Raw genomic sequence first — 24984 nt, 5'->3', positions numbered from 1 at the left:
AAAAGTCGGTCAGTTTGGAATACTTAGAATAGGTCACGTGTACATTATTTATGTGCACATCCACTTCTAAACTCCTGTCCAGGAGGCGGCGGTAAAGCTGCGCGCCCAAACCTCACCGGAAGAAAACAGCAGAGAAGCTAATGCTAACATGCAAACGTCAAATTCATGTAGCCAGTTAGCCATGTAGCTAGGGAACAAGGTGTTGACAGAAGGCACAAATAGACTTTACAGACTCTGGAAAACGGGTCAGATATCACAACGGAGGAAAATACCAAGGAAAGGTGGGTCACAAGACTAGGTAGCTGCCTGTATTAGCTCGCTAATGAACTGACTCCAGCTACCGTGAGAACGTTGTGTTAGCTAAGCTAATGCTAACTAGCCAACATAAACCAGCGTTATTTTGATCAAATTATGCTGGATAATCAAACAGATTGTGCTGCAGTGTTGTCTAGGCTAGCCATCGTGTCCGACACTTTAACTAATTTCATACAAAATTTTTAACTTTGAAGGAGAGGCTACCGCAAACGTTGGATGTAAACAAAAGACGCGGCTAATTCGTTTAGCTTTCCAATTCCCCTGACTCACATAACTGCTAAACAAAAACACCAGAAAGCCTGAGAATAGACCTCACCAAACTGTAAAGTAATACTGTGGATGCATTACTTTTCTGTGAGGCGTAGTCCGAGCTTGTACCTTGTGTTTCTATTTAAGCTAAAGTTGAAACATCATGTTGACGTTTTGTGTTGTTAGGTTGTGGTAAAGGCAATACCTTACTTTATTTTCTCTCAACTAGTTTGGACTAAAAACTGCATGTAATACGTTGCAAAGTGAGATGCCTCATCTCATAATCGCGAAACCCTCTTCTGTCAGCTGCTCTTTCAAAAAAGATGTCGCTATATTTACATTGTATATTGGTGTGCAACCTGGAATAAGCTGACGTTTATGGTCTACGAACTCTGTGCAACTGTGTGAAACAGCGACATTTATCAATTCTTTTCTGATGTGTTTCATGTTGTGACTTAACAGATGCAAGCAGGTGACCCTGTAGTTGGTGCATCTGTGGCATTAGCTGGTGCCCAGAGTAGGTCTGAGGATGAGGAGTCGCTTGGAGTAAAAGATGTGAAAAGGACTGCAACACAAGCATTTGGCAGTGGTGTTCCCAAACGCAGAAGTTCCTCCAGGTTTGATATATTTCCTTGTACCATCAACCCAGCTGCATACTAGCTTTATTGGCAGCAAGACTCATAAGATTAGATTCATAAGTAAATAGGAAGTAAATGTGCAGTTTATCGCTAATAAAAATATTTGATGTAGTGTTGCTTTAGTGAATATTTATTTAAAAAAGAATTGCTTTATACATTTTTGACAAAATAATGTCCTCAGGTCAATAAAGAGGAAGAAGTTTGACGATGAGCTGGTAGAAAGCAGTCTTGTGAAGTCATCTAGCAGAGTCAAAGGCCCCCCTGTCATAGAGCCTGTCCGCTGTTCAGGGAGTGAACCTTCATCTACTGAGAAAAAAAAGGTATGTATGACCATAAACGCATTTACTCAGAGAGTTTGCAGAGGCTTTGATGGATGATTTTTGTGTCTTTGATGCACTTCATCAGGTCACAAAATCAGGAGCCGCTCTCACACCACCCCTCACCATGGTAATAAACCCTGCACCTATCACCAAAAGAGTGAAGAAAAGCAAACAACCTCTACATATCACTAAAGATCTGGGAAGATGGAAACCCACTGATGATCTGCTCCTTATAAATGCAGTGTTGCAGGTGAGTAGCGCAAAAAATTTAAATCATTGTTCTTAAAGATGAATATTGAACATGAAGCACAGGTGTGGGGCATGCACACTATAAATCTGCGTTTCTGTTTATCTCTCTCTAGACCACAGATCTAACTTCTGTTCATCTGGGAGTCAAGTTCAGCTGCCGTTTCACTTTGCGGGAAATCAAAGAGAGGTGGTACGCTCTGCTGTACGATCCTGTGATCTCAAAGTAAGAAACTTAAGCAGCCACCAACTTTACCTCCCCTTCCAAGTTTCTGCATGTCACTTTTTGTTGACACCCTAACCCTTTCATTACCTTTTACCTTGTTCTCTCTGTTGTCTGTCTGGTTAGGTTGGCATGGCAGGCCATGAGGCAGCTTCACCCAGAGGCCATTGCAGCGATTCAGAGTAAAGCTCTCTTTAGTCAAGCTGAGGAGGCACTGCTGGCCAAGATCGGTTCAGTATGTGAAATTGTTACTTCAAGAACATTGTGTGATCATCTCATAAGATTACACTTCTGTCCTCACAACTGGTTTTGTATTACATTTGTCATTGAACAGACTAGTCAGCCCAAACTGGACGTATTCCAGGAGCTTCTGAGCAAACACCCGGGTGTCTTTCACCCATCTCGCACTCCCAAGAGCCTGCTGGTGCACTGGCAGCTGTTAAAGCAGTATTACCTATTGGATGACCAGAGTGGTGAGTTTAATTGCGCGTTACAGATACAAACCTGTAGAAATCAGGCTATAATGGCGTCTTACAGGATTAAGCAGAGTATGCAGGTATTTGTTGTAAATGAAGATTATGATTCAGATGACCTTACAGTTTACTGAATATTTATATGAGACATTTAAGTGTGATGTATTAGAAAGCCACTGGTTTTGGTTTTATGAAACAATGTGATGAGCTCTGTATGTAATATTCTTGTTTGTTTTGTTTGTGTGTTTCAGTCCAGCCTCTGCCCAAAGGTGACCAGGTCCTCAACTTCTCTGATGCTGAGCAGATGGTTGATGATGTGAAGTTAAAGTAAGACAATCTTTCATTTTGCAGTATTCATCTTATGTTTTTGTTGCTGTTAAGAGTTCACGTTTGAGTGTCTGTGTGTGTGTGGCAAAGGATAACACAAAAATTATTTTCCATCTTCTCAGTAAAATATTGTATGTCCCTGTATTTTCAATGCATATCGCATTTCTTTTCACACAGGGAGAGCAGAGATGAAGTTTTGGAACATGGTAAGAAATTGCTATAGAGAAACAAGTTGAATACAATTCATCCTGCAAAACAAAAGTTACAGTGGACATGTAACTTGTGAAAGGAGGACAAGCAGAAGTTTCGTCATTTAGCCAAATGGCAAAGCTGAAAATCACAGTGCAGTTCAGCTGAGGTTCAAGTTGTTATTGTACAGGCAGTAAACAGCCAGAAATGTCCTAATGGATTTTATTGTCACTGTACAATGTGAATGATAATTTTCCCTCTCTTACTTTTCAGAGCTGATGATTTCTGATCGCCACCAGAAAAGGGAGATCAGACAGTTAGAGCAGGAGTTGCCTCGTTGGCAGGTTCTCGTCGACAGTATCACAGGTGTGAAAAATTTCATTCGCCAAGCACAAGCAGGCGGCTGTTAACCGTGTGTTTGTTTTAGAGATCTGGTCTGGTGGAACTCATATGTGTTCATGTGTGTCTGTGTCACCAGGGATGAGCATGCCTGACTTTGACAACCAGACGCTGGCAGCACTACGGGGACGAATGGTACGCTACCTCATGAGATCACGAGAGGTCAGTAATCTTCAGTGAAACGGATTTCTTTGTGAAGAAGTACTTTCACTGTGATACTGATCACAAATTTTTGATTAATGTTACACAGATTACGTTGGGCCGGGCAACCAAGGACAAACAGATTGATGTAGATCTGTCGCTAGAGGGACCTGCCTGGAAAATATCAAGAAAACAAGGTGATTAAACTCATACATTGTCAGACTGCATATAAAATAACTTAAAAATATTTTCCTGTGTCTACCAAATCATCTGCAAATTATGGTTATTGCATGTATTGATGTGAACAGGAATCATTAAACTGAAGAATAATGGCGATTTCTTCATCGCCAATGAGGGCAGACGACCCATCTACATCGATGGCAGACCAGTCCTGTCGGGCAACAAGTGGAAACTCAATAACAACTCAGTGGTGGAGGTGTGTGGTCCAGTTAAGATGTATAAGATTTCACATTAAACTGCCCTGATATGTTCGAGAGGTACTGAGCAAACTGTATCTGTCTCTTCAGATTGCAGGCCTTCGCTTTGTGTTTCTAATTAACCTGGAACTCATCTCACTAATAAAAGCTGAAGCAGCCAAGATGACACAGCAGTGAATGTCAGCCATCCAGCAGAGGAATCCATATACAAGACAGGACAGGACATACTAGCAGACAAATGGACCGGTCAGTCATTCTGTGTACAACAATGATTAACAGCTATTCTCACAGAGCACGGCAGTGTTACCAAGAATCGGACTGACGGCAGCCATGTTAACCTGAAATGTGAATTGTAAACGGGCTACAGCTAAATCCTGGAGCCAAACGGTAACAGGTTTTTACTTGGTGTTTGAGCAATTTTCATGTTGTAATGTAGATACTCTCATGGTAGCCTTGTTTTTCCAGTTTTTCAGAATATTGTATTTAAATTCTGTAGTAAAGCTTTTTCAAAATATTAAACTTGTATACACAATGTTCTGAAGTTCTCTACAGTCCAGTCTACTGCTGAAACAACAAAAAACTGCACTGTGAGAAACAACATATCCTGCAGTACGGAAGGTTTCTGTCATCTGTCTAGCTGCTAAAAATAAGAAAATAGCAACAGAAAAGCACATGGAAACAATATGCTTCAGACACTTGGAAGCGCTGAAATGAAAGACCACTTTATTATCATGTGACCCCCAGAGCACCACTGAGTGCTACTGCCTACACGTAGAGTGGGCAGTTAATTCAACTCTCAGACGATTCTTCAATTTTTAACATACAAACAGGCAGTGTTTTAATACAACAGTGAGACTGAATGTGTTAAGAGATTATGCATCCTATTATAGGAAATCACCTCTTGAACCAAGTCTAGTATATACTCATATTGATATATCAGTTGTACTGTATTTTGTATAAGCTATACTCTGATTTTAACTGTAGTAATAATTAATAATAATTCACACTGACAGTAGGTAGTGCTAGAGAGCCCTGTAGAAACAGACAGAGAGGGTACTATTCCAGGTTTTAAATCTGCACACAAGTGACATCATTTTTCCACAGAGAGGCAAATACACTACACACTGTGACACTAACTCCTCTTTCACTTAATTCGTTGAACCTCTATTCTGAAAATGTCTGTAATTCTTCTGGGCTGTTCATGCTGAAATACTAATTACTCATCTCAAGGTAATTACTGTAGTTACACATAAAATGCATAAACACCTTGGAACAACATTATTCAGAAATATGGCATTAAACTTAGATTTAAGGGAATTCCACAACAAAATACCCAGGATATGAAAGACATTTAAAGCTCTAGGACATCAACAGATTGCACCCAACTGCAAAAACTACACACATTATTGGAGGTGTGTGTAAAGTTTGAGCAGGTGTTGGCCGGTATTATACAGTATGTGTAAGTATCTGACAGATCTGTCCCTCCCCTCTGAGCTTAAGGAATGTTTAGTCTGCAAACTTTCAATGTGCAACAGGCTGTTCTGGTCCATTCACAAAGTCACTAACCTGGAGGTGTCGGAGAGAATTAAGGACAATGAACAAACTAAACACCCGTAGAAATGACCAGGATAACTAATAAGTCCTTGTTACCTGCATATATTATTACCCATAATACATAAGAAAATATACCTGACTGTTAAGAAAAATGTACCAGGGGAGCTGGAAATATTGTCCCCAAAACACAGACAGTGAATCTGGTGTTCCCATAGCAACTCAATCCTAACCCAGCATGTGCCACAGGTTATGTTTTCACTGGAATCCAGTGAAAACAACCTGGCACTAGGAATAGACAATTCTCAGCCACATTTTACACAACAGTGGTCAAATCCACACAGTTCTGTTGTAATATTCTGCTTCTCAAATATGTGTCATTTCAGGATAAAAACTGTTTTCACTGTATTGGTGGGGTTTCTTTTAACCTCTTGTCAATCTTCCTGCTCTCTGTTATGTTGACACAGACACAGAAGAAACTGTGGGAGCTTCAGTGTGAAATGCCTTCAAGATGTGCAGGTTTCTGAGTCTGTATCTCTTCCTTTCAGTAATAATTGTGTTGCGTAATTTAATTAGAGGTGTATTGTGTAACTTCAGTGCATCACTGCCGCATTCATGTTTTTAAAAAAATATTTACTGTCAAGCAGAGAAGAGTGGCACTGGCAGCAACTTGGCAGAAACTGAGTTTCTCATAAAAATGCATCTGAAAACACTATGGAGAGGCCTATGTAAGAATGCTAATTTAAAAAAAAGAAAGCTAAAATGAAAACAATTGCAGTGTGGAGGAATGACTCCTGACTTTCACTTTTGTTAACAGCTAATTTGTCTTCCATCAGACACTTCCTCCACCTTGCATTGTCCCAGCAGCGACTCATATCTCACCGGCAGCAATAAAGTCTGATAAAGACTTACTCGTAGACTCCTGCTGACAAGTGATGCCAGGCAGGAGCACTTCCATATAGGAAGGAACACTTTTGTCATTGCTGCCTGTTTCTGTGTTTAACTTCACTGGCGTCCGTGCACTGGCGTCACGTTTGTCCTTTCTGAAGGCTCAGTGGAAAACGAAATCTACATCTTTGTTTTTTCCATGTGAGTCAACTGCTGACACTTTTGCATTTACTTCTCTGATTATCTTCAGGTTGTCTGATGTGAGAGTTGTGTAATGCAGGCTTGTCTCAGACCATCCTTAAAGAGTGTGGCTGCTTGTCATATGGTTGGTGGGCTCGTGTTTTTATGCATTCTATGCAATATTACATTATCATCCGTGTCAGTTGATAACATTATGTAAACAAACCAGCAGCGCGCTCACCCTGTGTTTACCCTGTAAATTCAGGTGCGTTCACGGTTCGCCGAACTTGGTAAATCAGCAAACTGTGTCTCTTTGTTCAGTTGGTAGCAATGTGATCATAAATTGTGATAACAAATTAACGACTGCTTAATTATTTGCTAATAATTTTGTTCCAGATAACTCTGCAGCCCTTTTCCTGGTGGGAAGTGGTGCGACTCAATATTTGTCCCCAATGGCGTGAAACTGATATACAGCTTTATTAAGCGATTTATTAGCTCTAATAATTAATTCATCCAAACGGTTGTTTTACAACGTGTTACGTATTTTAACCTGATTATATTGTAGAAATACGTGGCTCATCTCTTCAGTACAAACCTTTTGGGTAGAGGCTGAGAGATATACGTACTAGTTGCCTTGAACGCCCCACGATCAGTGTTTGTGTAACGTTTCAGAGCTGAATAAGGTGGGCAGAAGTTTGGGTGGTGCATCTTGGAAATCGACACCGAGAGTCAAGGGAGATTTCACAGCTTTTTTATGTCTAAAAACGATATCTCTTGGTTTTTTACAATTAATTTAAAGGTCTCCCAAATCTGAAATATTGTTTTGAAGGGTCCTTAGCCTCTGTGGAATAATCTAGACCACATCTAACCAGTTTAAACATAGCCCTTTTTGATCTGGATCTGATCCAATGCGGCGTAGGCTTGAAAAAAAAAAAGCAGTGAAATATGGTCGTTTCCATTTTTACCAATTAAATGACGGTTTCGTGAATTTGAAAGTGAATTTAAGGTGTTAAGGGTTTGTTTAAAATGCATACACGCTGTTACAACAGTCAAGAGGAATCGGTCGCTCAGCGCTGTCAGTTAAGTTTCCCTTAACTTTCCCCTTAACTGCCAAATCGGAAGCTGAGAGTCGGTGGCTAACATCAGACAGCGTCGTCCGCGGGGAGAGCATATGGGCACAAGCAGGCAACTGATACAGCAGAAGTGAGTAGTGATAGTTTGGTTTGGTTTAGATGAAGATGTTTAGACTATTTTAAATGTTTCTTCTTTATTAATATACGTGAATGCGTACGTGGAGTCGGACAGGCGGGCCACCGGTGGTGAGCTTGCTAACCTGAGTGTTAGCTAAGTTAGCCATGAGGATAATGATGGGAATGACGACTATGAAGGGCTGTAATGTCAGATTTAACTTTACGGACTAACGAACATAACATTTATCCCTCCAACGTCCAGACGCTTTAAATGAACCCACGTGTTTACCTTTTCGCTGCATTCACTGTCTGTCAGTGAACACAATCAAAATTTTAGACTATTTCAACATATGGCTCGATTTTATCATTCCTTTTCCTGAAAGAGCACCTGTTTTCTCTCACCGAAAATGACGAATCAAAAACAGGAAGAAAGGAGAGCAATTTAGGTAGCATTCTTGTAAATGCCTCTGAAAACTGTTTGGAGATAACCCAGAGTAATCTTAATGGCCAGTGGTGATAAGGCAGGTGTAATTGGTTGATAAAGCCGAGCCTCACCATATGCTATCTTTCATTTTATGAGTGACATATAATCATTGCATTTCTTTATCCATGCAGCTGACTCTTAAAATTTCCATCATACTGTTTCTTCAAGTAAAGCCTGTGCTGTTAATTTTGTACTGATGCTCCAGTTAACAGTTATGTGAACTTTCAGCCTCTCAGTCACAGTCAGTCACAGGTCTTGCCTCATAAAGTGTAGTCCCCACCTGGATATTTTTTCCTAAAGCCCAGAGACACTTGGACCATTTCTTGGTTCAGACTGGACTCATTATTGAATCATAACTTGTTTCATTATTGTGAAAATGTCAAGGAATTGTGCACAGCAGAAGGCAAAGTCTCATTTAGTTACATTTCCCATCAGATGATTATACAGATCAGCTAGTTTCTTAAATAGATGCTGGAAAACAGTTCTTGTTTACTATCATGGAGCTACACATCAACACTACTGTGGTTAGGGAAGAGGGACCTGAGGCTCAGCCCTCCCGTGTTTTCTCTGTTCACTCCCCCTCAGCTGGTTGGTTGTTTTGCAGGCTGAAGTTACAGCTGGTTGGTCAGATCAGTAGGAGTAGAAGGGTTTAAAGGTTTAGTTGGTCGTTGTAAAGACAGACCTGGTTTGGCGACATATCCTAAAAAAGTGCCACATTATGTTAGATTCACTGTGTCAGCAGGACTGTTACAAGTCTTTGCAAGCTGATGTTAACTTATACAATTACCACATTTGTCTAGTCTGACAATATGCACATGTAAGACATATTGTCAGAAGGTTACGTACTCTAAATCAGGGATAGTTATGTACTTTAAATCTAGATGGGAAAAAAAACATTAGCCACTAGTTTAAACTAAGATAAATATTTTCTGTGAAGGGTAGGTTTGTCTGCTCTTGATTCCCAACTTGGTTACCCTGCAAAAGGGTCAAAAGATAAATCAGCAGGGCACAAGATGACTGACTGGATATGAAAGAAAAAACATTTCTGGAACTCAAAATGATATTCATTTTAAGACTTAAGTAACCTTTGTTATTCCTCTTTAAGCCCACAGAAATTACCCAAATGAAACAATCTGAGAAGCAAAAGTAACTGTTGGGTTGAACTGCTCACAGCTCAGACATTGAATAACATACATAATAACACAGGTCACAGCCAACATTTTGGGGACTACTGTTCTAGATACACACTTTTCTATTCTTATACTCAAGTTGGCTGGCAGACCTATTATAGAGAGTTAATCAGCCATTGTAGTCTGTGGCATTTGATACAAACCCAGAGGCCTGGTTGCTTGAGAAGAATTGCAGACAGCAAAATTAACAATAAAGTGCAACAAAAAATGGCCATGTTGTGGCACATCACATCTTTTGATACAGATTAATTGAGTCCAATAGGACACACTCAATGAGTCATACAGACAGAAATAGTAGTCAAGGTACAGTAACTGTTAGCTCTCTACTTCAGGCAATACAGATTTCTCAATTTCTCCCTAGATCATCAATGCAATGCTGCTTCTCAGACGCTGCCACAGCCTGACTGGATTTGGCCCTCTCAACACTCAGAGGTACAGTACTGTAACAAAATGACCATTTGTCACAAGTATTATAATTGACATTTTATGTGCTGATGAAATTCACTTGGCCACTGACAAAGTAGTAGTTTTGTCCAGCCTTAGCTCCACCCAGTCAAAGGTCACGGTTTGGTGAAGGATTCTGAAATGGTCAACTCAAGTTATGTTTGCTATTCCCTGATTATGGTGTCCATTCACTTTTTGCTTTATTCCACACTTTATGAATACACTAGTATTGTAGTTATTCTTAGACACATACCACATAATGAGCTCTGCTTTGTTATACATAAGAATTGCTTTTACAGTTTTCTTCATTTCATAGGCATCAAGTGGCTCCTGCTGTGAGATCGTATGCGGTTCGTCTCTGGAGCAGCAGCAGCAGTGACGACCAGAGATCGTACCAGGGCACCCATGGCCCCAGCTGGAGACATGGCCTGGCCGGGCTGCTGGCTGGTACAGGTGCTGTACTGGCTTATGGCTTCCACCAGCACAAGGTTGGGACCAGATAAGATAAGACAGTCAATGTTTAATTTGTTTTTGTTGTGCCAAGACTAAATTATGTCGATGAGACGTGTTTTTTAATTGTCATTCAACAAAACAAGCAATATGAAGACATGACTTTGGTTGTGGCAAGTTGTGATGGGCATTTGACTTTTTTTTAAACATCTTATAGTCTACACAATCAAGAAAACAATAATCAATAGATTGATTTAGATGAAACTTAGTTGCAGCTCTGTAACCCACTGGTTGTCACATGCTTTGTTCATTTTTTTTTTCTTTGTTGCTTTAGAGATCTGCTTATGACATCTGCACAGTGTAAATGTACAGAATAACATTCTGTACAGCAGTCTTAATTATAAAAGTGTTTTTTAAGCAAATTTAAGTAGTTCAATAACATTAAATTCAGGAAAGAAGAATTTGGCGTTCCCTCTCACACCCTTTTATGGCCTGTTGCTAGTTACTGTGAGGACAGTGACCTGTCATATTCTTGGTTCACTCTGTCAGCTCATTTGCCAATTTTCACTCCCACATTTCATGTGACTCACACACACACATCTTGAGCTTCATGTCTTCAGAGGAAAGAAAGAGAAGTCGTACGAAGTTCACACTGAAGAAATCCAAGAACGGATTAGGACATCTGCTCCTCAGACTTACCACTAATATATAAATGTTTTAGTTGCATCCTAAATAGTTCATCATGTCATTTGTTTATTATCAGTTACACAGACTTACATTGTGGATTTTGTTGTATCCCAAAGTGATGGACAAATCGATTCATTTATTTCTCAGTAAGCATAAGCGCAAACATGATTTTCATCTCTTCAAACACTGTAAATGATGTCCGCTGATCCATTAAGCTCTCACATGTGCAGTGAGAAAACATTAACTTTTCCAAATAGAAGTTCAGTTCTCTTTTATACAGTAAATGTGTTAATAATTAACACAATGATGCTGCAAAATACCGGTTTCTGCAGTAGTAGTCATAGAAATAGTAGTAGTAGTATAAATGCATTTGCTTCAGAAGCTCTTGCTGTCTGTTCCACTTTGTTTTATCTTAATCCTCCAATGGGCAATTCACATAATTTTTAAAAATCATTAACAGCTCAGTAACATGCTGCTGCTGCCTAGACAAACAAAGGCCATCTCACTGGCCAGTGTGTTGTGTTTGCATAGTTAACTCTAAGGCCTGTAGTTTCATGGCAGTGATAATGACAGAAAACAAAAGACCAGACAGAGTCACAATTACATTTTGAGGTAATTAACTCTGGTCAGACTGGTTAGTTCCTACTCTCGTTTCTCCTCTCTTGCAGGCTGAACGGGCAGAAAGCAGAGTGCAGACCATAGAGAAGACCTCCTCTCTTCCCGTCTACAGCCAGGAAGAGGTCACAAAGCACCGCTCTCTGGAGGATGGCGTGTGGGTCACTTACAAAGGTGGCGTCTATGACATCACCAAGTTTGTTGCCATGCACCCTGGTGGGGATAAAATCTTGTTGGCTGCTGGTGGGGCCCTTGAACCCTTTTGGGCACTGTATGCTGTACACAACCAGGAGCATGTGCTAGAAATCCTCTCAGAATACAAGGTGGGCACACTCACCAACATTTCTACGAAAACAGTGAGGTATGAGTAAAATATTAACAATGGGAGACCCTCCGTGAAAAAAAGTCTTTTCAGCAGACGTTAACTGGTCTGTGGTTGGAACAAGTTCCCTCAAACATGGCGTCTAACACACAACTGAGACGAGCACTGGCTGCGAGCACCAAACACTATAGCCAATGTTTGTGAGCCTACATGTAGACATTTGTAGTTGAAATATTCTGCAGGCCTCAAGTCAAAGTGTTGATCCTCTTTGACTTCCATTTGAAACTTAATAATGACATACCTGAGTGCAACTTCACCTTGCAGGGCTCTGCAGCTGCAGAATTCAACTGACCAACCATAGCCAAACCTAAAACACAGGAGCATGACGCAAAAAAATAACAGTAACTGGGGAGGTATGGTTCATTACAACTTAAATTAGATTTTCAAAGCCTCTGCCATCAGTTCTAGCAGTTTGTGTTCACCTAAGTAGTTGCTGAGAATGCTTAGAAGGCAGTAAACAGTCCCCCGTGTAATAAGACTTATTTTGAAGACAAAGGTGAAAAGTATTAGTAAAGTTTTATTAACCAAACTGTTCATAGTTTACATACTTTGTAAATATCCTTCACAGTTGACAGATCGACTTCCCGATTCAAATTTGACCTACTGTAGCAAAAAATGGCTCACTTTTGGTTTTACCTCCAAATAATATTGTAGCTAATCTAGATAAACTCTTGCCTTGTTTAAAACCTGTCTGATCATCTGACTGCTCATGTTTCTTGACCCGTTGGACTTATTGTTAGTGATAGGGTTTGGCCGATGGATGATGCCATCATTCACAGCCCGTGTATCTTGACTGTAACTAGTTAACCTACCACACCTTATTTTTTATGAGCTTCTTGATCCAAATACTGAGGGTCATGGTTCAAAAATATAAAGTCTGTAAATCTTAAATTATTTATATGATGATGAAAGTTCAGTTGGGAGAATGCCACCCCCGAGAGTGACGCGATCCACTAGAAAAAAGATGCCGCACTTAATAGGATTTGTTTGAATTAAAGAAACGCTCGGTTCATATCTGATTTTACAGTGATGTTCCATAACAAAATGTCTTTGATAAGAAAGGACAAGGGGTTGCAGAGAGAACACGAACAGACAACAGCCATCAAGATACTGACAGAATTAACATTAATTAGTGGCAGCTGATATGACGCTTCGCCGGCGACGTTCGTCATTATAAGCACTGAAAGCGACGCTCAGCGCCGGCTAAAATGAGAAGCTGCAGCAGAATGTTTTCTACACTACTCTGCCAATGATTATTGCTGGAGTGTAGTGAATCTGTATCTTTCTGGCCTCAGTGTCTGAACTCTCAGGCTGTGGCTCACTGCTGTGCCCAATTAATATTTCACTTTCATATGCTGATTTTCACTGGCTTATGCAGTGGATGCTGCACTGTAGAGGCTGGCTAAAGGAGAAGAAATGGAGGATTATCAGATTGAGGTGGACAGAACACAGTAGAGTACAGTAATGGAATGGTCAGATTTTGCTCTGTGTTATTTTAGCTGATACCACACCATTGCGATATGCCTAGATAACGATCCTTAGGATCAGCTCAGGACATCTTTATTTGCATCGCAAAACTGAGGATCAAAAATGACAGATTAAACTCTCCTGTTTTTCACTGTCCCGCCCTGCACATTTAACTGAGAATATCTTGTGTTTAGGAAAAATATATTAAATTGATTATTTATACTGTAATGTTCCATAGACATCGCCCAACCCTAGTTAGTAATGAGGAAGAGTGCATTGTTATCATACCTCATAGAAATGATAGCTACAGCGACGGTACAAAAATAAAATCCAAGTTGTTTTCCTTTCAGTGTTTTGATTTAGGGTTGCCATTACATGTTAATCACAAAACAAAAACACCAGCTCAGGAATACACATCCATTGATGTTTTCTTAATCTTTGAGAGATTGAAACAGAGACTGATGACTTTATGGCACTGCTCTCTCTGACCCTATTAGGGTCACTAGGAGAGATCTGTGAATTTTATGCAGGGTAGATCATGTTGTTTATTTTGTCCATCTTGCATTTGATCACAGAGGACAAGTATGAAAAGGTCTACTGCCGCACTGTAAACAAATAAAGCTGTAGGTTAAACCTTGGAACTCCCTCATGTGGCCAATGAGAAAAATGCTCAGTTGATGTTATTTATTTTTTTGTCTTTGACTGGATCATGTCATTGACGTGGTCTAATACAGCTTTTGTGTCCTTGGTTAATACAAGGTCGGTGAGCTGAGTGCAGAAGACCAGAAGAAGCAGCAGGCACTTAAATCATCTGACCCCTACTCGTCTGACCCAGAGCGTCACCCTGTCTTGCGCATCAACAACCTCAAGCCCTTCAACGCTGAGCCGCCTCCTGAAATCCTCTCCGACAGCTACATCACCCCCTCTGCTATATTCTTCAAAAGAAACCACTTACCAGTTCCTCGGGTGGACCTGGCTTCTTATCGGCTCCATGTGGAGGGGCTGCCTGGAGGAGAGCTCACGCTGTCTTTAGAAGACTTGAAGACTCGATTCCCCAAACACACAATCACTGCCACGCTGCAGTGTGCAGGTAACCGCCGCTCTGAGATGAATAAGGTCAAGCAGGTGAAAGGACTGAACTGGGGCATTGCTGCAATCAGTAATGCTACATGGAGCGGTGCTAAACTCAGGGACGTGCTCCTGGCGGCCGGCTACGGGCCAGATGTGGCTAAGTGGGCTCGCCATGTTCAGTTTGAAGGACTGGACAAGGATGTGACAGGCACTACCTACGGCGCTTCCATCCCTCTAAACAAGGCGGTCAGCGAGGAAGGCGATGTGCTGCTGGCTTATGAAATGAACGGCGAGGAGCTTCCTGCCGACCACGGCTTCCCTGTCCGCGTCGTGGTACCAGGCACAGTGGGCGCACGTAACGTCAAATGGCTTGGGAAGATCATAGTGAGCGCAGAGGAGAGCAGCAGCCACTGGCAGCAGAACGACTACAAGGGTTTCTCTCCCGGAACGGACTGGGACACCGTGGACTTCAAGTCTGCTCCCGCCATCCAAGAGCTAGCCCATTCAGTCCGCCATCACCACACCGGCAGACGGCGTTGTGGTTGATCGCAGCGCAGAAGAGGTGACTGTGAAGGGCTACGCGTGGAGCGGCGGCGGCAGAGAGGTGGTACGTGTGGATGTTTCCCTCGATGGAGGAAAGACGTGGCAGGTGGCCCAGCTGAGGACAAGCGACAAGGGAGTAGCTCCCGAGCCCTCACCCCCGCCAGGACGAGCCTGGGCCTGGAAGCTGTGGGAGTTGACAGCTCCTCTTCCACCTGAAGCTCAGGAGCTGGAGATAGTTTGCAAGGCAGTTGACAACAGCTACAACATGCAGCCAGACACAGTGCCTCCCATCTGGAACCTGAGGGGCGTCCTGAGTAACGCCTGGCACAGAGTGAAGGTGAAGATCAGAGAGGATAAAGATGAGGAATAGACTCAGTGGTTTGATGCAGAAGTTTCATCGCCTGGTACAGAGTCATTGGACAATGAGCATGAATCTGTTACTAGGGCTCAGCAGGAAAATATACAAAAGAAAGAAAAAACATAGAGACAAAGTACGCACAACGTTTTGAAGTATTACAACAACCACAGCAGGTTTTTTTTGACACAGTCTTGAAGTATTTATGCAGTTTGGTTGCCTGTGAGATGTGAAAGATTTTCAACAACAAAACTAAAGGCTGTAAATGACTAAACCAAAAGATGGTCAGTTTTATCAAGTGATGAGTCACTTACTTTGGTCTTAACTGAACATATGAGTCTGAGATTTGTAGAAAAGAAAACATTTATTTTTGTAATCCTTGTTGACATTCTTTAACACTAAAGATGCACAGAGGTTTGTCATAATTTAAAAGCCTCATTTTAGACAATATAATGAAATCTAATTGAAGAGATGTTTTGAGTTTATTATCGCTTTAAATAAAGGGTACTGGAGTTGCTTTTCTTTAGAGAGCTAACCAAGACTGGAAATATCTAAGATATCATATCACATTGTGAGTTTTTTGTATCTGCAGCCGTTGCTTATAGATAACCAATGAAAAAGAGAAAATAATAAAGTAACTTTTTATGGTAGAAGTTTGAGGAGCTTGAAGAACTGTCAGTGGCCGAGCTCATCAGGTCTTGCTTTTAGCCAGCAAATCACAGGTGAACTGTGGCCTTGGGGGTGCCACTCAGTTTGTCCCTCACTGTTTCACAGTTAGTATGAAGTACCAGACCCCACCATGGAGACCTAGGTCTAGTCTAAAGTTTAGACTACAGCATGTTGCAGAGGTCTGGACATTTCTTGACCGCAGTTTTGACCCATTGTGTCAAAACAGGCAGGTCTTTGTGCTTTGTGTCTGGGATGAGTGAAGAATGATGATTTAGAGAAAGATGGCGAGAGTTGAATGTTGACTCCTAGCAAGGAGAGAGAAAGAGCAGGACATAGAGGAGAAGTAATATTTAAAGCTTTTCCAAAAGAAACCTTGTTTGTTTACCTCATTAGAGTCATGGAGGATTCTGTCATATAAATGTTAATTCATCTGAGTTTATATATTGTCAGTTGAATGTGTCAAAGCTGCTCAGTTAGCATCGGATTACACTATGTTTTTCCGTAAAATGAACATTATCATTGAAGATGATGAATAAAGAGGTCTAATAATTTTACACTGGCCTCTGAGTCAGTTACTGCTGAGTATCTTTACCATAGATTGGCTGTTGTTTTGCGTACACGCGTTCGTGTACGTATTTCTCTCCTTTGCAGTGATGAACCATTTCTATATTTCACTGTGCTGATGAAACATGTTGACTTAATGGCTATTAACCAGGTCAAGCTGCCGTTTTTACTTGTTCATAAAAGACAAATCATAAATGGTTTTAATTAGGAGAGTAGTACTAAGATTATATGTCATTGTAAAAGTACTGTAAGTTTAACATGCCAAAATCACATCCAGTTTTTCCTGCATTAATTAAAGAAAATATTTTATTGTCAGTAGTATTTTTCCTATGTCCCATGATCTCTTGGGCCAGAGCTTCTGTTTTAAATGACTGTTGGCATTTCCTGTTGGAAAATCAATCAGACCTCTATAGAGGGATGCAGAATTACTTCAAGAATACACAACAAAGACATGCAAAGCGACTGCAAAGAGACACAAAACCACCATACACAACTAATGCTGTTGTGTCTTTTTGAATCATGCTCTTATGTAGAAGTGGTGGTGGATGCCTTTACATGTCTGTGCCGAGGCGCCTGTTGCCACTTAATCCGTCCACAGTTGAGGACAGTTCAAAATCTCAATTTTATTTAGGATTCAAACATTTTTCACCATGTTTTATTTATCAGAAATCAAGTTTAAGCTGCAAATATTTTTCCTGTCAAATGTGTTATTAACTGTTATTGCAATATGGGACCAGAATCACGGGTCATATCCTAGATTTTGTCATCTTGGCTCTGTCACTTAACAAAGTTTTACATGGTGATTCTTAAATGTGGTAACAGAGGAAACAGGATATGAACTGACTCAGACAGCTTCTTGACAAAAGATGTTGCAGCTGGCAGGAAGGTGACAGGAGGAGAGAGGGGAGGATGTAATGTAAAAATGAGGTGTCGTGTCAGGACAGACTATTATTAAAAAACAGAGAACTATGTAGTCACATCTACAGTAATTTGACTAGTTGTTAGTCAAAAACTAAATTTACACCAATATTTATGAACTAGGAGATAGGCTGTTGTCATGGTGATGAGTAGCCTCACGTTTTGCTCTAAATTGTGTATGGATGTTCTTCTGCATGTTGTTTTCTCTGATTGCTGGGTTTTTGTTTTTCATGTGATAAAACCTGATTTATTTCAGTAGTTTCCATGCATGATAAATTCAGTGGGACTCATTTGTTTATTACTATCTCTAGAAAAGTGACCCACTGGGAAAGTTTCTTGGCAGTCATGTTTGTTATAAACTTTTCTTTCTGATCTGTCTCTGACTCAGAAATGACTACAATTGTGGTAAGCAGAATTACGTTGAGCAGATGTAGAAAACGCAGTTATATGGTCCTGCAGTTGACCCAGGCTGTGAGAAATGATATATTCTGCTTGTTTCAGACACTAAAGCATGACGCTGTTATGAGTACAACCATGTACAACTCACTCACTTATAAGAAATGACTGAAAGAGAAGGAGTCAGCAGCAAAATGACAAATATCCATTCAGTTTAATCTTTAGTCTGTTGTTTTAAACTGGACAATTTGGCCCAAATGTTTTACATGTTGTAGTATTTACCCATGCTTGGATCCTAAGTATATGATATGACGCTTATGTGTGTTTGTTTTGGATACAGACAGATGTCAGTTTCATCAGACTTCCCTTGGTCAAGGTACTGTACTCCCATTTCTCGCTTTCTGTTCCTTCCTCCTCATCATCAGTCACAACAATTCTGTCATAATGATGACAGGAAACAGAGGAAGCTGACTCTTAGTTTCCCTGCTCTCTAGGTCAGCAAATACAGGCAACTGTAACACATTGGTGATAAATGCAAACCAGCGCACAACAGCTTTCATGTAATTCCACAGTGCGGTAAATTGTGATACAGTGAGGAATGTGCAGCATGTGGCTGGAGGCTGTTGGAGGATTTTTCAATGAAAATTATTAAAGGAAAACGGAATATGAAGGGAACAGCTGTACCTGATTATCTACATGAGTAATTCTTAACGTAATGCTAATATGCAAATAAACGGCCTATTAACAGCTTCTGTAGCACAGACTTTTTCAGCCTCTGAGTTGGGATGGGTTGCATCATGTTATATACAGATGAAAGTTATTTCTCGCCCCTCCTGGAAAATTTTACAGGTTTTAGTCTGTATAGTACCTCTGAGGCCAAATGATGCCAACCATGCACAGACATCTTGACGCCAGATGTTTCACCAGCTAATGCTACTGTAACATTCATACCCACTCCATACACAACAGTCCTACATCTTTGCAAGAATATTCTGTAGGTACAAACACACAGTTTGAGTACCACTACATCAGCTTTTTGACATCCATAACTGAGTATTTATTATTTATGCCGACTTTATGTTGTCTGAGGATTTGGATAAAATCTACACAGCTACATCATCAGCATATCTAAAATAATCACAGATATGACACGCCTGATGAGGAATGAAATATGGCTGACAAGGCCAAAACCAATATAGTCCTCCCTCGACAGAAATAGTAAGAAAAGTTGCTGAAGACAGCTAATCGCTGTTAATCAACTCAGTTAACTCACTTCAGCAGCCAAACCTCCACTTCCACCTCTTGAAATATGTGTGTATAATACACATCAATGTAAAACTGTAGCTTGTATACAGTAATTTTCCGCTTCATTATTTGCCAGAATCAAACACTACAAAAACGTTTTATTTCTAATTTTGTGACTTGGATATTGAATTATACTTCCATTTATAATCCAAGGATTTTGTTTAAAGCTTCATTGATGATTTTCTTGCTGCAGAAGAACTCCACAAAAAGCTGACAAATCTACAGCCCTGACATATCATCTTAAGATATATTAAGACATATTTGACTCTTAGCTAGAAGTTAGAATTTCACTGGATTGCCACTAACTTTATCTGTCTTCTGTGGTGGTGGGATGTTAGCCTGTAGTGGGTTTGTCAGATTTTTTTTTCTTTCCTAAAAACAGCTGCATACTACAGCTGCTACAAACTGATATGAAGAGCGGTCAAATAGATAAATTGTGGGCTTTTGTAAAACTGTGAGAGAGGCAAAAGAGGCTAAAATGCTCAAGAGTCAGGTTATAGTTCTCTCCTTAATTATTACAGAACTTATTCAGTAATTATTCATCTCTAAAGTATTGATCAAAGGATCTTAAATCATAGTTTGTTCATAAACTAATATTTTAAAATATTGACATGTTGCTTTAATGTTTTTGTAACCAGTAGTGATTGAAATAAACTCATCAGAAAATATAAATGGCTCAGATTCAGTTATTGTCAAATGTTAGTCTATTAAACACCTGTCAGTCAGTTTAGAAGTGATATCACAAACCTGTGGTAGGTGTTTTGGTAGAGAACCTAAATAGTTCCAATCAAAAAGTAATCACAAAAGAACATGAAATAACATGTTGACAACCTGTATTAGCATACCAAACCTATTGCTGATCTGCCCCTGGTTACCTCTCAGCAGGGATGGATCCAGAAATGGATCAATTTTGAGTTGTAAACATAAATTATTTGTCCCAGCTTGGACACGTGTGTGGGTGACAGGAATGTGGAGATGGAGGGTGAGGCACCTCCTGTGGTTTAAGCCCATAATTGAACTGTGATACATGGGATACACACGCCAGGGGTGATGTTCCTGTTTAGGGTGAGCGCCCTCTTCTCAGTGGCTTGTAAAGAGCTGAACTGAACCTTACTACTGCAGAGTACTGTTGACTTTATAAATCGGTCATGTGTGTAGACTACTGCTGGAGCTCCACGTCCCCTCTGAACAGCTGTCCAATTTAACAGCAGACATGTTGGCTGTAGGTCAATTGGCTGCTCTTGTAATCCTCATTCCTCGGAGATGGATCATCGTAGCCACAGGGCTGACTCATGCGCCGGGCTGAGCTAAAAACTGCTGGAGCGCTCACAGAACAAACAGAGTCTGCTGTGGGACTCTGCCGAGCACTTCTCCAGCTTTAAGTCATCCACCCTGGATATCTGGGACGGAAACCTTTGATGAAAACTTCAATATGGACTTTGCAGGGCTGCTGGTGCTGCTTTTGGTGCTCAACTTCAGTGGAGCCTTTTGTGAAGTGGTGCAATGGACAGAATTAGAGGAAGCAAAGGTAGGATGGTAGTTTGTTTTGTAATCTGAACATTTACACCCACAACATGCTTTTGAGTTATTAACCCACAAATATACTATATATATATACAGGCATGGTCTTTTAATCTTTGTGCTGAATAAGTTGATTTACAGTATTATTTTATGTACATGAGAGCTTTATCTGTATTGTCTGTTTGTACATTTTCAGGCCTATTTGAAACAGTATGGCTACCTGAATGACCCTGCTGATCCACAGGACCCTCATTACCTGGAGGAGATCATTGAAGCTCTCAGGTAACAAAGAGAATTTCCTTTTTAAAGGGGCAACACAGGCAGCAAGTCATAAGTCATAGCACTTTAAGATATGTATGAGGATGTCCTGGTACAATAACATCCTGACCCAGTGGTGAAATTTGAAAATGTTCAATCACCTCTCGCCTCCAGGGTCTTCCAGAGGGTGAATGATCTGCCACCTACTGGAGAATTAGATGAAGCTACCCTGGATGTGATGAGACAGCCCCGCTGTGGCATGGAGGACCCCTTCAACAAGAAGTTTCACAAATACAGAGTAATGGGTGAGTCGCAAAGAGTGAACATCAGTGGTTATAACATTTATCTCACTTAGCTTTTGTTAGAAATACAACTGTTGCCAACAGCTGTTGTTTGCAGGTGTGTTGTCAGTGAACATCTTATGATAGATTCAGTATGAACGTATTTGTGACTTGCCAAATATGTAACTTAACAAGATATCCTCATTACACATTACAGAAAATGTAATTGGAAATGTAATTCCTAGGATACAGGGTTAGTAAAACTAGACTTACTGACCTATATGACTTCTTAAAGCTACATCAATTAGTTAATTATTCAATTTCATGTCAAAAACATTTTGGTGTAGAACTCAAGTTATGTAGAAAACTTTGACAGTTTTGTTTTGGTGACTTAGGAAAATTATTCCTCTCCTTCAGGTCGTTGGAGAAAGAGGAGTCTGACCTACCGTATCTACAACTACACGCCTGACATGAAGAAGACAGAGGTCAGGGCAGCCATCCGCTCTGCCTTCAAGTATTGGAGTGATGTGGCTGCTTTGACCTTCAGAGAGGTCGACTATGGCAGAGCGGACATAAAGATCTCCTTCCACAAGAAAGATGGCTACTGCGCTGTCCCGTTTGATGGGCGCGGTGAGTTTTATCTATGAACACACAACACAGACAATCACTGTCACTTAGCGGACACACTAACATAAATTGTTTATTTGTTCCTCCCACAGGTCACGTACTGGCTCATGCTGAGTCACCAGAGTCTGGTATTGTTCATTTTGATGAGGACGAGTTCTGGACAGAGGGAACATATTATGGTACTAATCTGCGCATTGTTGCTGCCCATGAAATCGGCCATGCCCTTGGCCTGGGTCACTCTCAATTCAGGAGCGCTCTGATGGCACCCGTCTACTCTGGTTACCGTGCCAACTTCAGGCTGCATTCAGATGACGTGAATGGCATCCAGGCGCTGTACGGTGAGTGTGTCAAGAAGGTCCAGCAACATAATGGTGTAAAGACTGGAGCAGAACTTTCTTCATGATACTAATGATATTGTATCAGTGTTTGTGAATTCAGATAAACCAGCACTTATGCACTTTTTTGTAGGTGTCTATGTATGCAACTGTTGACCTCCAGATATATTAACAAGTGGTATCCTGAACCTCCTCATGAGGCTTTAGTCTGTAAAGAGGTTATATCCAGGCTGATATTAGCCTTCTGCAGACGTATCGGTGTTGCTGTGTATGGCGGTCAATAATTATCAAGAAATATACAGAAGATATGTTTGACATAGTTTTGATACAATGAAGGCATTACATAGCAATATGTTTATTTATTTTTTTCCTGCTTAGCTGTAGCCTACATACATACTACTTGGTTCTTGGCCAATATTTAAAATAAAATTGCTATGTGTTGGCCTAAAAAGTGCAGTATCCCTTGAGGTACTGTACATATATTAATATATCAACAATATGACTTTTTCTCTGTCAGTGATCACTATGTATGACTGTATCATTAATTGGTAATAATGGTGTCTGATACTTTGCATTCACAAGGTAATGTGTATAAATGTCTGTTCAAACTGTATCTGGCATAAAACATTATTAATGAAGTTTCATCCTATTCATCCTAAAACTTGTATCTTCTCTGTTTTATAGGCAAACGCATCACCAGCACATTAGCCAGTCCAACAACCCCAGACAGTCTATTTCCCACAGAAGGCAGCCATGATGCTGAGAACATCCCCAACCCCTGTACTGCCTCACTGGATGCCATCATGTTAGGTAAGCTATAGATCAGCTGAGGAGCCCTGCCTGTCTGAAACATAGTTTGACTTTACTTTAGAACAGAGCACCTAAACACAGTGGATTTAGGGCAGGTAGACAAAATAATGTAAACTCAAATTTACATTAGTTTAAGCTGGTTCATTTGTACTGGGATACAGTTTTGAGAATTTCATATTTGTAATGGTAATTTGTTGACTTCAAGATTATTTTGATGACAGGACTTAGCACATCACAAGATGTGTCACAAATGGTTAAAAGCTCACTGTACTGTCTGATCATTCAGGCCCTTGGAGGAAAACCTTTGCTTTCAGTGGTGACTATGTGTGGACGATCTCCGACCTGGGGCACAACACACCAATAAAAATTGACAGGCTGTGGAGGGACCTCCCTGGAAACCTGAATGCTGCTGTGCACTCGCAAAGAACCAACAAGACATACTTTTTTAAAGGTAAAGCTGTTTCCCAGTACTACTATCAATACTACTTTCAGTTCTCCAGCTGAACTTGTGTAAATGTTGGACTGTTTCTGGTCACAGGAAATAAAGTGTGGAGGTATACCAGTTTCCTGCTGGACTATGGCTACCCCAAACAGGTGAAACGGATCCCTCCTAATATTGATGCAGCCTTGTACCTGGAGAAGAACAAGAAGCTGGTCTTTATCAAGGTATCTATGATCCAACTATGAGGAGCAGCAGCATTTTCACATGTAACTGCATCAATACTTGTCATTCTTCTTTCAGAAATCCAATTTTTTTTTTCTCCAATTTCCTCTCTTCTCTGTCTACCTGTTCAGGGTTCAGAGCACTGGCAGTGGGATGAGCTGAAGTACACTAACTTAAGCCTCTACCCCAAACCGCTCTCCATGCTCTTCACCGGAGTGCCATCCAGTCCGGACGCAGCCTTCACCTGGACCAATGGCAAGATCTTCTTCTTCAAAGGAGATGAGTACTGGCGGTTGAATGAGCTGCTGAGGGCCGACAGGGGGTACCCACTGAGCAAGAGGGAGCGCTGGATGCGATGCTAGGCGTTGACCATCAGGGGGCAGCAGGTGCTAAGAGGTCTACAGCAGGGGTGCTGGGTTCACTCCAGGGGGCATTGATAACCATGCAACCTCAACAGCAGTGATCAATTGTGAAATATCATCTAACATGAAAGAAAAAAGTGAGAGAATTGATTTTATTTCACTGGATTTGATTACAACCGAGCTATTCCTTCCCTCCAAAGCAGGCTGATTTTTGTAAGGCTTACTTGTTGAGCGCAAACGTGTGTTTCTGTGACTGCGAGAATTATGCAAGCTGAGCTATGATCTCAGGGAGAAATCAAGGGAGGCCTTCTGTTTTTGTCTCTAACATGTGTGTTGGATTATGTGTCTTAATACTTTCAGTACGATGTAATATGATGATGGGAGTGTGCAAATTTCAGCATGTTCGGTGCTCTTCGATGTTACTAAACACTTTCACTATTATCTTATGAATCACACTGGTCTGTGAGAAATCGCGCATCCTGAAGTGAAAATCTAACATTAAAGAAGACATAATGTCAGCAGTAAAACTGTCTTTCTAATTCCAGTGCCCTGTCACCAGAAAAGTGGCTCAGCATTGCCACAAAAAAGGGTAGAAAAATATTTCATGCTCACTTATGATGAAAGGCCGGTCTGTCCGGCATTGTGTGCAAAAGAAAAAAAAACTCTGGGAGCACCATGGCAACCCCAACCAATTGCAGAGTAGGAAATCCTCCCCATGACCTCTTTATTGCCTATGAAAAATCTGGCGAGTAATGCTGCCAGTGTTGCTAAGAGCCCAGGGAGACAAACAGTGCAACTGATCCGACTCAAGCGATGAATG

General features: G+C 40.8%; 3 protein-coding genes across 3 annotated transcripts; all 3 read left to right on the top strand.

Moving 5' to 3' along the window:
- The first annotated feature begins 103 nt into the window (after window positions 1–103).
- On the top strand, window positions 104–4489 carry mcrs1 (microspherule protein 1). Its single transcript, XM_018699105.2, has 14 exons — window positions 104–281; window positions 1027–1181; window positions 1384–1522; window positions 1608–1772; window positions 1885–1994; window positions 2118–2226; window positions 2326–2464; window positions 2716–2791; window positions 2969–2997; window positions 3254–3346; window positions 3459–3541; window positions 3630–3717; window positions 3829–3956; window positions 4048–4489. The coding sequence occupies exons 2-14, from the start codon at window positions 1027–1029 to the stop codon at window positions 4132–4134; spliced, it is 1401 nt and encodes a 466-aa protein (XP_018554621.1). The 5' UTR covers window positions 104–281; the 3' UTR covers window positions 4135–4489.
- Window positions 4490–4630: 141 nt separating this feature from the next.
- On the top strand, window positions 4631–17002 carry suox (sulfite oxidase). Its single transcript, XM_018699104.2, is given in 6 exon segments — window positions 4631–6597; window positions 9802–9872; window positions 10201–10372; window positions 11690–11959; window positions 14245–15054; window positions 15056–17002. Coding segments are annotated over 5 exon segments (1725 nt in total). The 5' UTR covers window positions 4631–6597; window positions 9802–9813; the 3' UTR covers window positions 15470–17002.
- Window positions 17003–20629: 3627 nt separating this feature from the next.
- On the top strand, window positions 20630–24691 carry mmp19 (matrix metallopeptidase 19). Its single transcript, XM_018699101.2, has 9 exons — window positions 20630–20834; window positions 21024–21109; window positions 21260–21390; window positions 21784–21996; window positions 22086–22331; window positions 23013–23138; window positions 23425–23589; window positions 23677–23804; window positions 23934–24691. The coding sequence occupies exons 1-9, from the start codon at window positions 20739–20741 to the stop codon at window positions 24162–24164; spliced, it is 1422 nt and encodes a 473-aa protein (XP_018554617.1). The 5' UTR covers window positions 20630–20738; the 3' UTR covers window positions 24165–24691.
- The last annotated feature ends 293 nt before the right edge of the window (window positions 24692–24984 follow it).

Source organism: Lates calcarifer, linkage group LG12 (assembly GCF_001640805.2).
Source record: "Lates calcarifer isolate ASB-BC8 linkage group LG12, TLL_Latcal_v3, whole genome shotgun sequence".
NCBI lineage: Eukaryota > Metazoa > Chordata > Actinopteri > Centropomidae > Lates > Lates calcarifer.
Note: the sequence above shows the minus strand (reverse complement) of the source record. Positions and strands in the feature narration are given on the sequence as shown.

What these genes read in the sequence shown, in the direction of transcription:
- mmp19 (XM_018699101.2), top strand. Translation starts at nt 20,739, where the DNA reads ATGGACTTTGCAGGGCTGCTGGTGCTGCTTTTGGTGCTCAACTTCAGT. An exon ending in CAGAATTAGAGGAAGCAAAG is followed by an intron (nt 20,835 to 21,023) that starts GTAGGATGGTAG and finishes GTACATTTTCAG; the next exon opens with GCCTATTTGAAACAGTATGG. An exon ending in CAAGACATACTTTTTTAAAG is followed by an intron (nt 23,590 to 23,676) that starts GTAAAGCTGTTT and finishes TTCTGGTCACAG; the next exon opens with GAAATAAAGTGTGGAGGTAT.
- mcrs1 (XM_018699105.2), top strand. Translation starts at nt 1,027, where the DNA reads ATGCAAGCAGGTGACCCTGTAGTTGGTGCATCTGTGGCATTAGCTGGT. An exon ending in TTATAAATGCAGTGTTGCAG is followed by an intron (nt 1,773 to 1,884) that starts GTGAGTAGCGCA and finishes ATCTCTCTCTAG; the next exon opens with ACCACAGATCTAACTTCTGT. An exon ending in AGATGAAGTTTTGGAACATG is followed by an intron (nt 2,998 to 3,253) that starts GTAAGAAATTGC and finishes CTTACTTTTCAG; the next exon opens with AGCTGATGATTTCTGATCGC.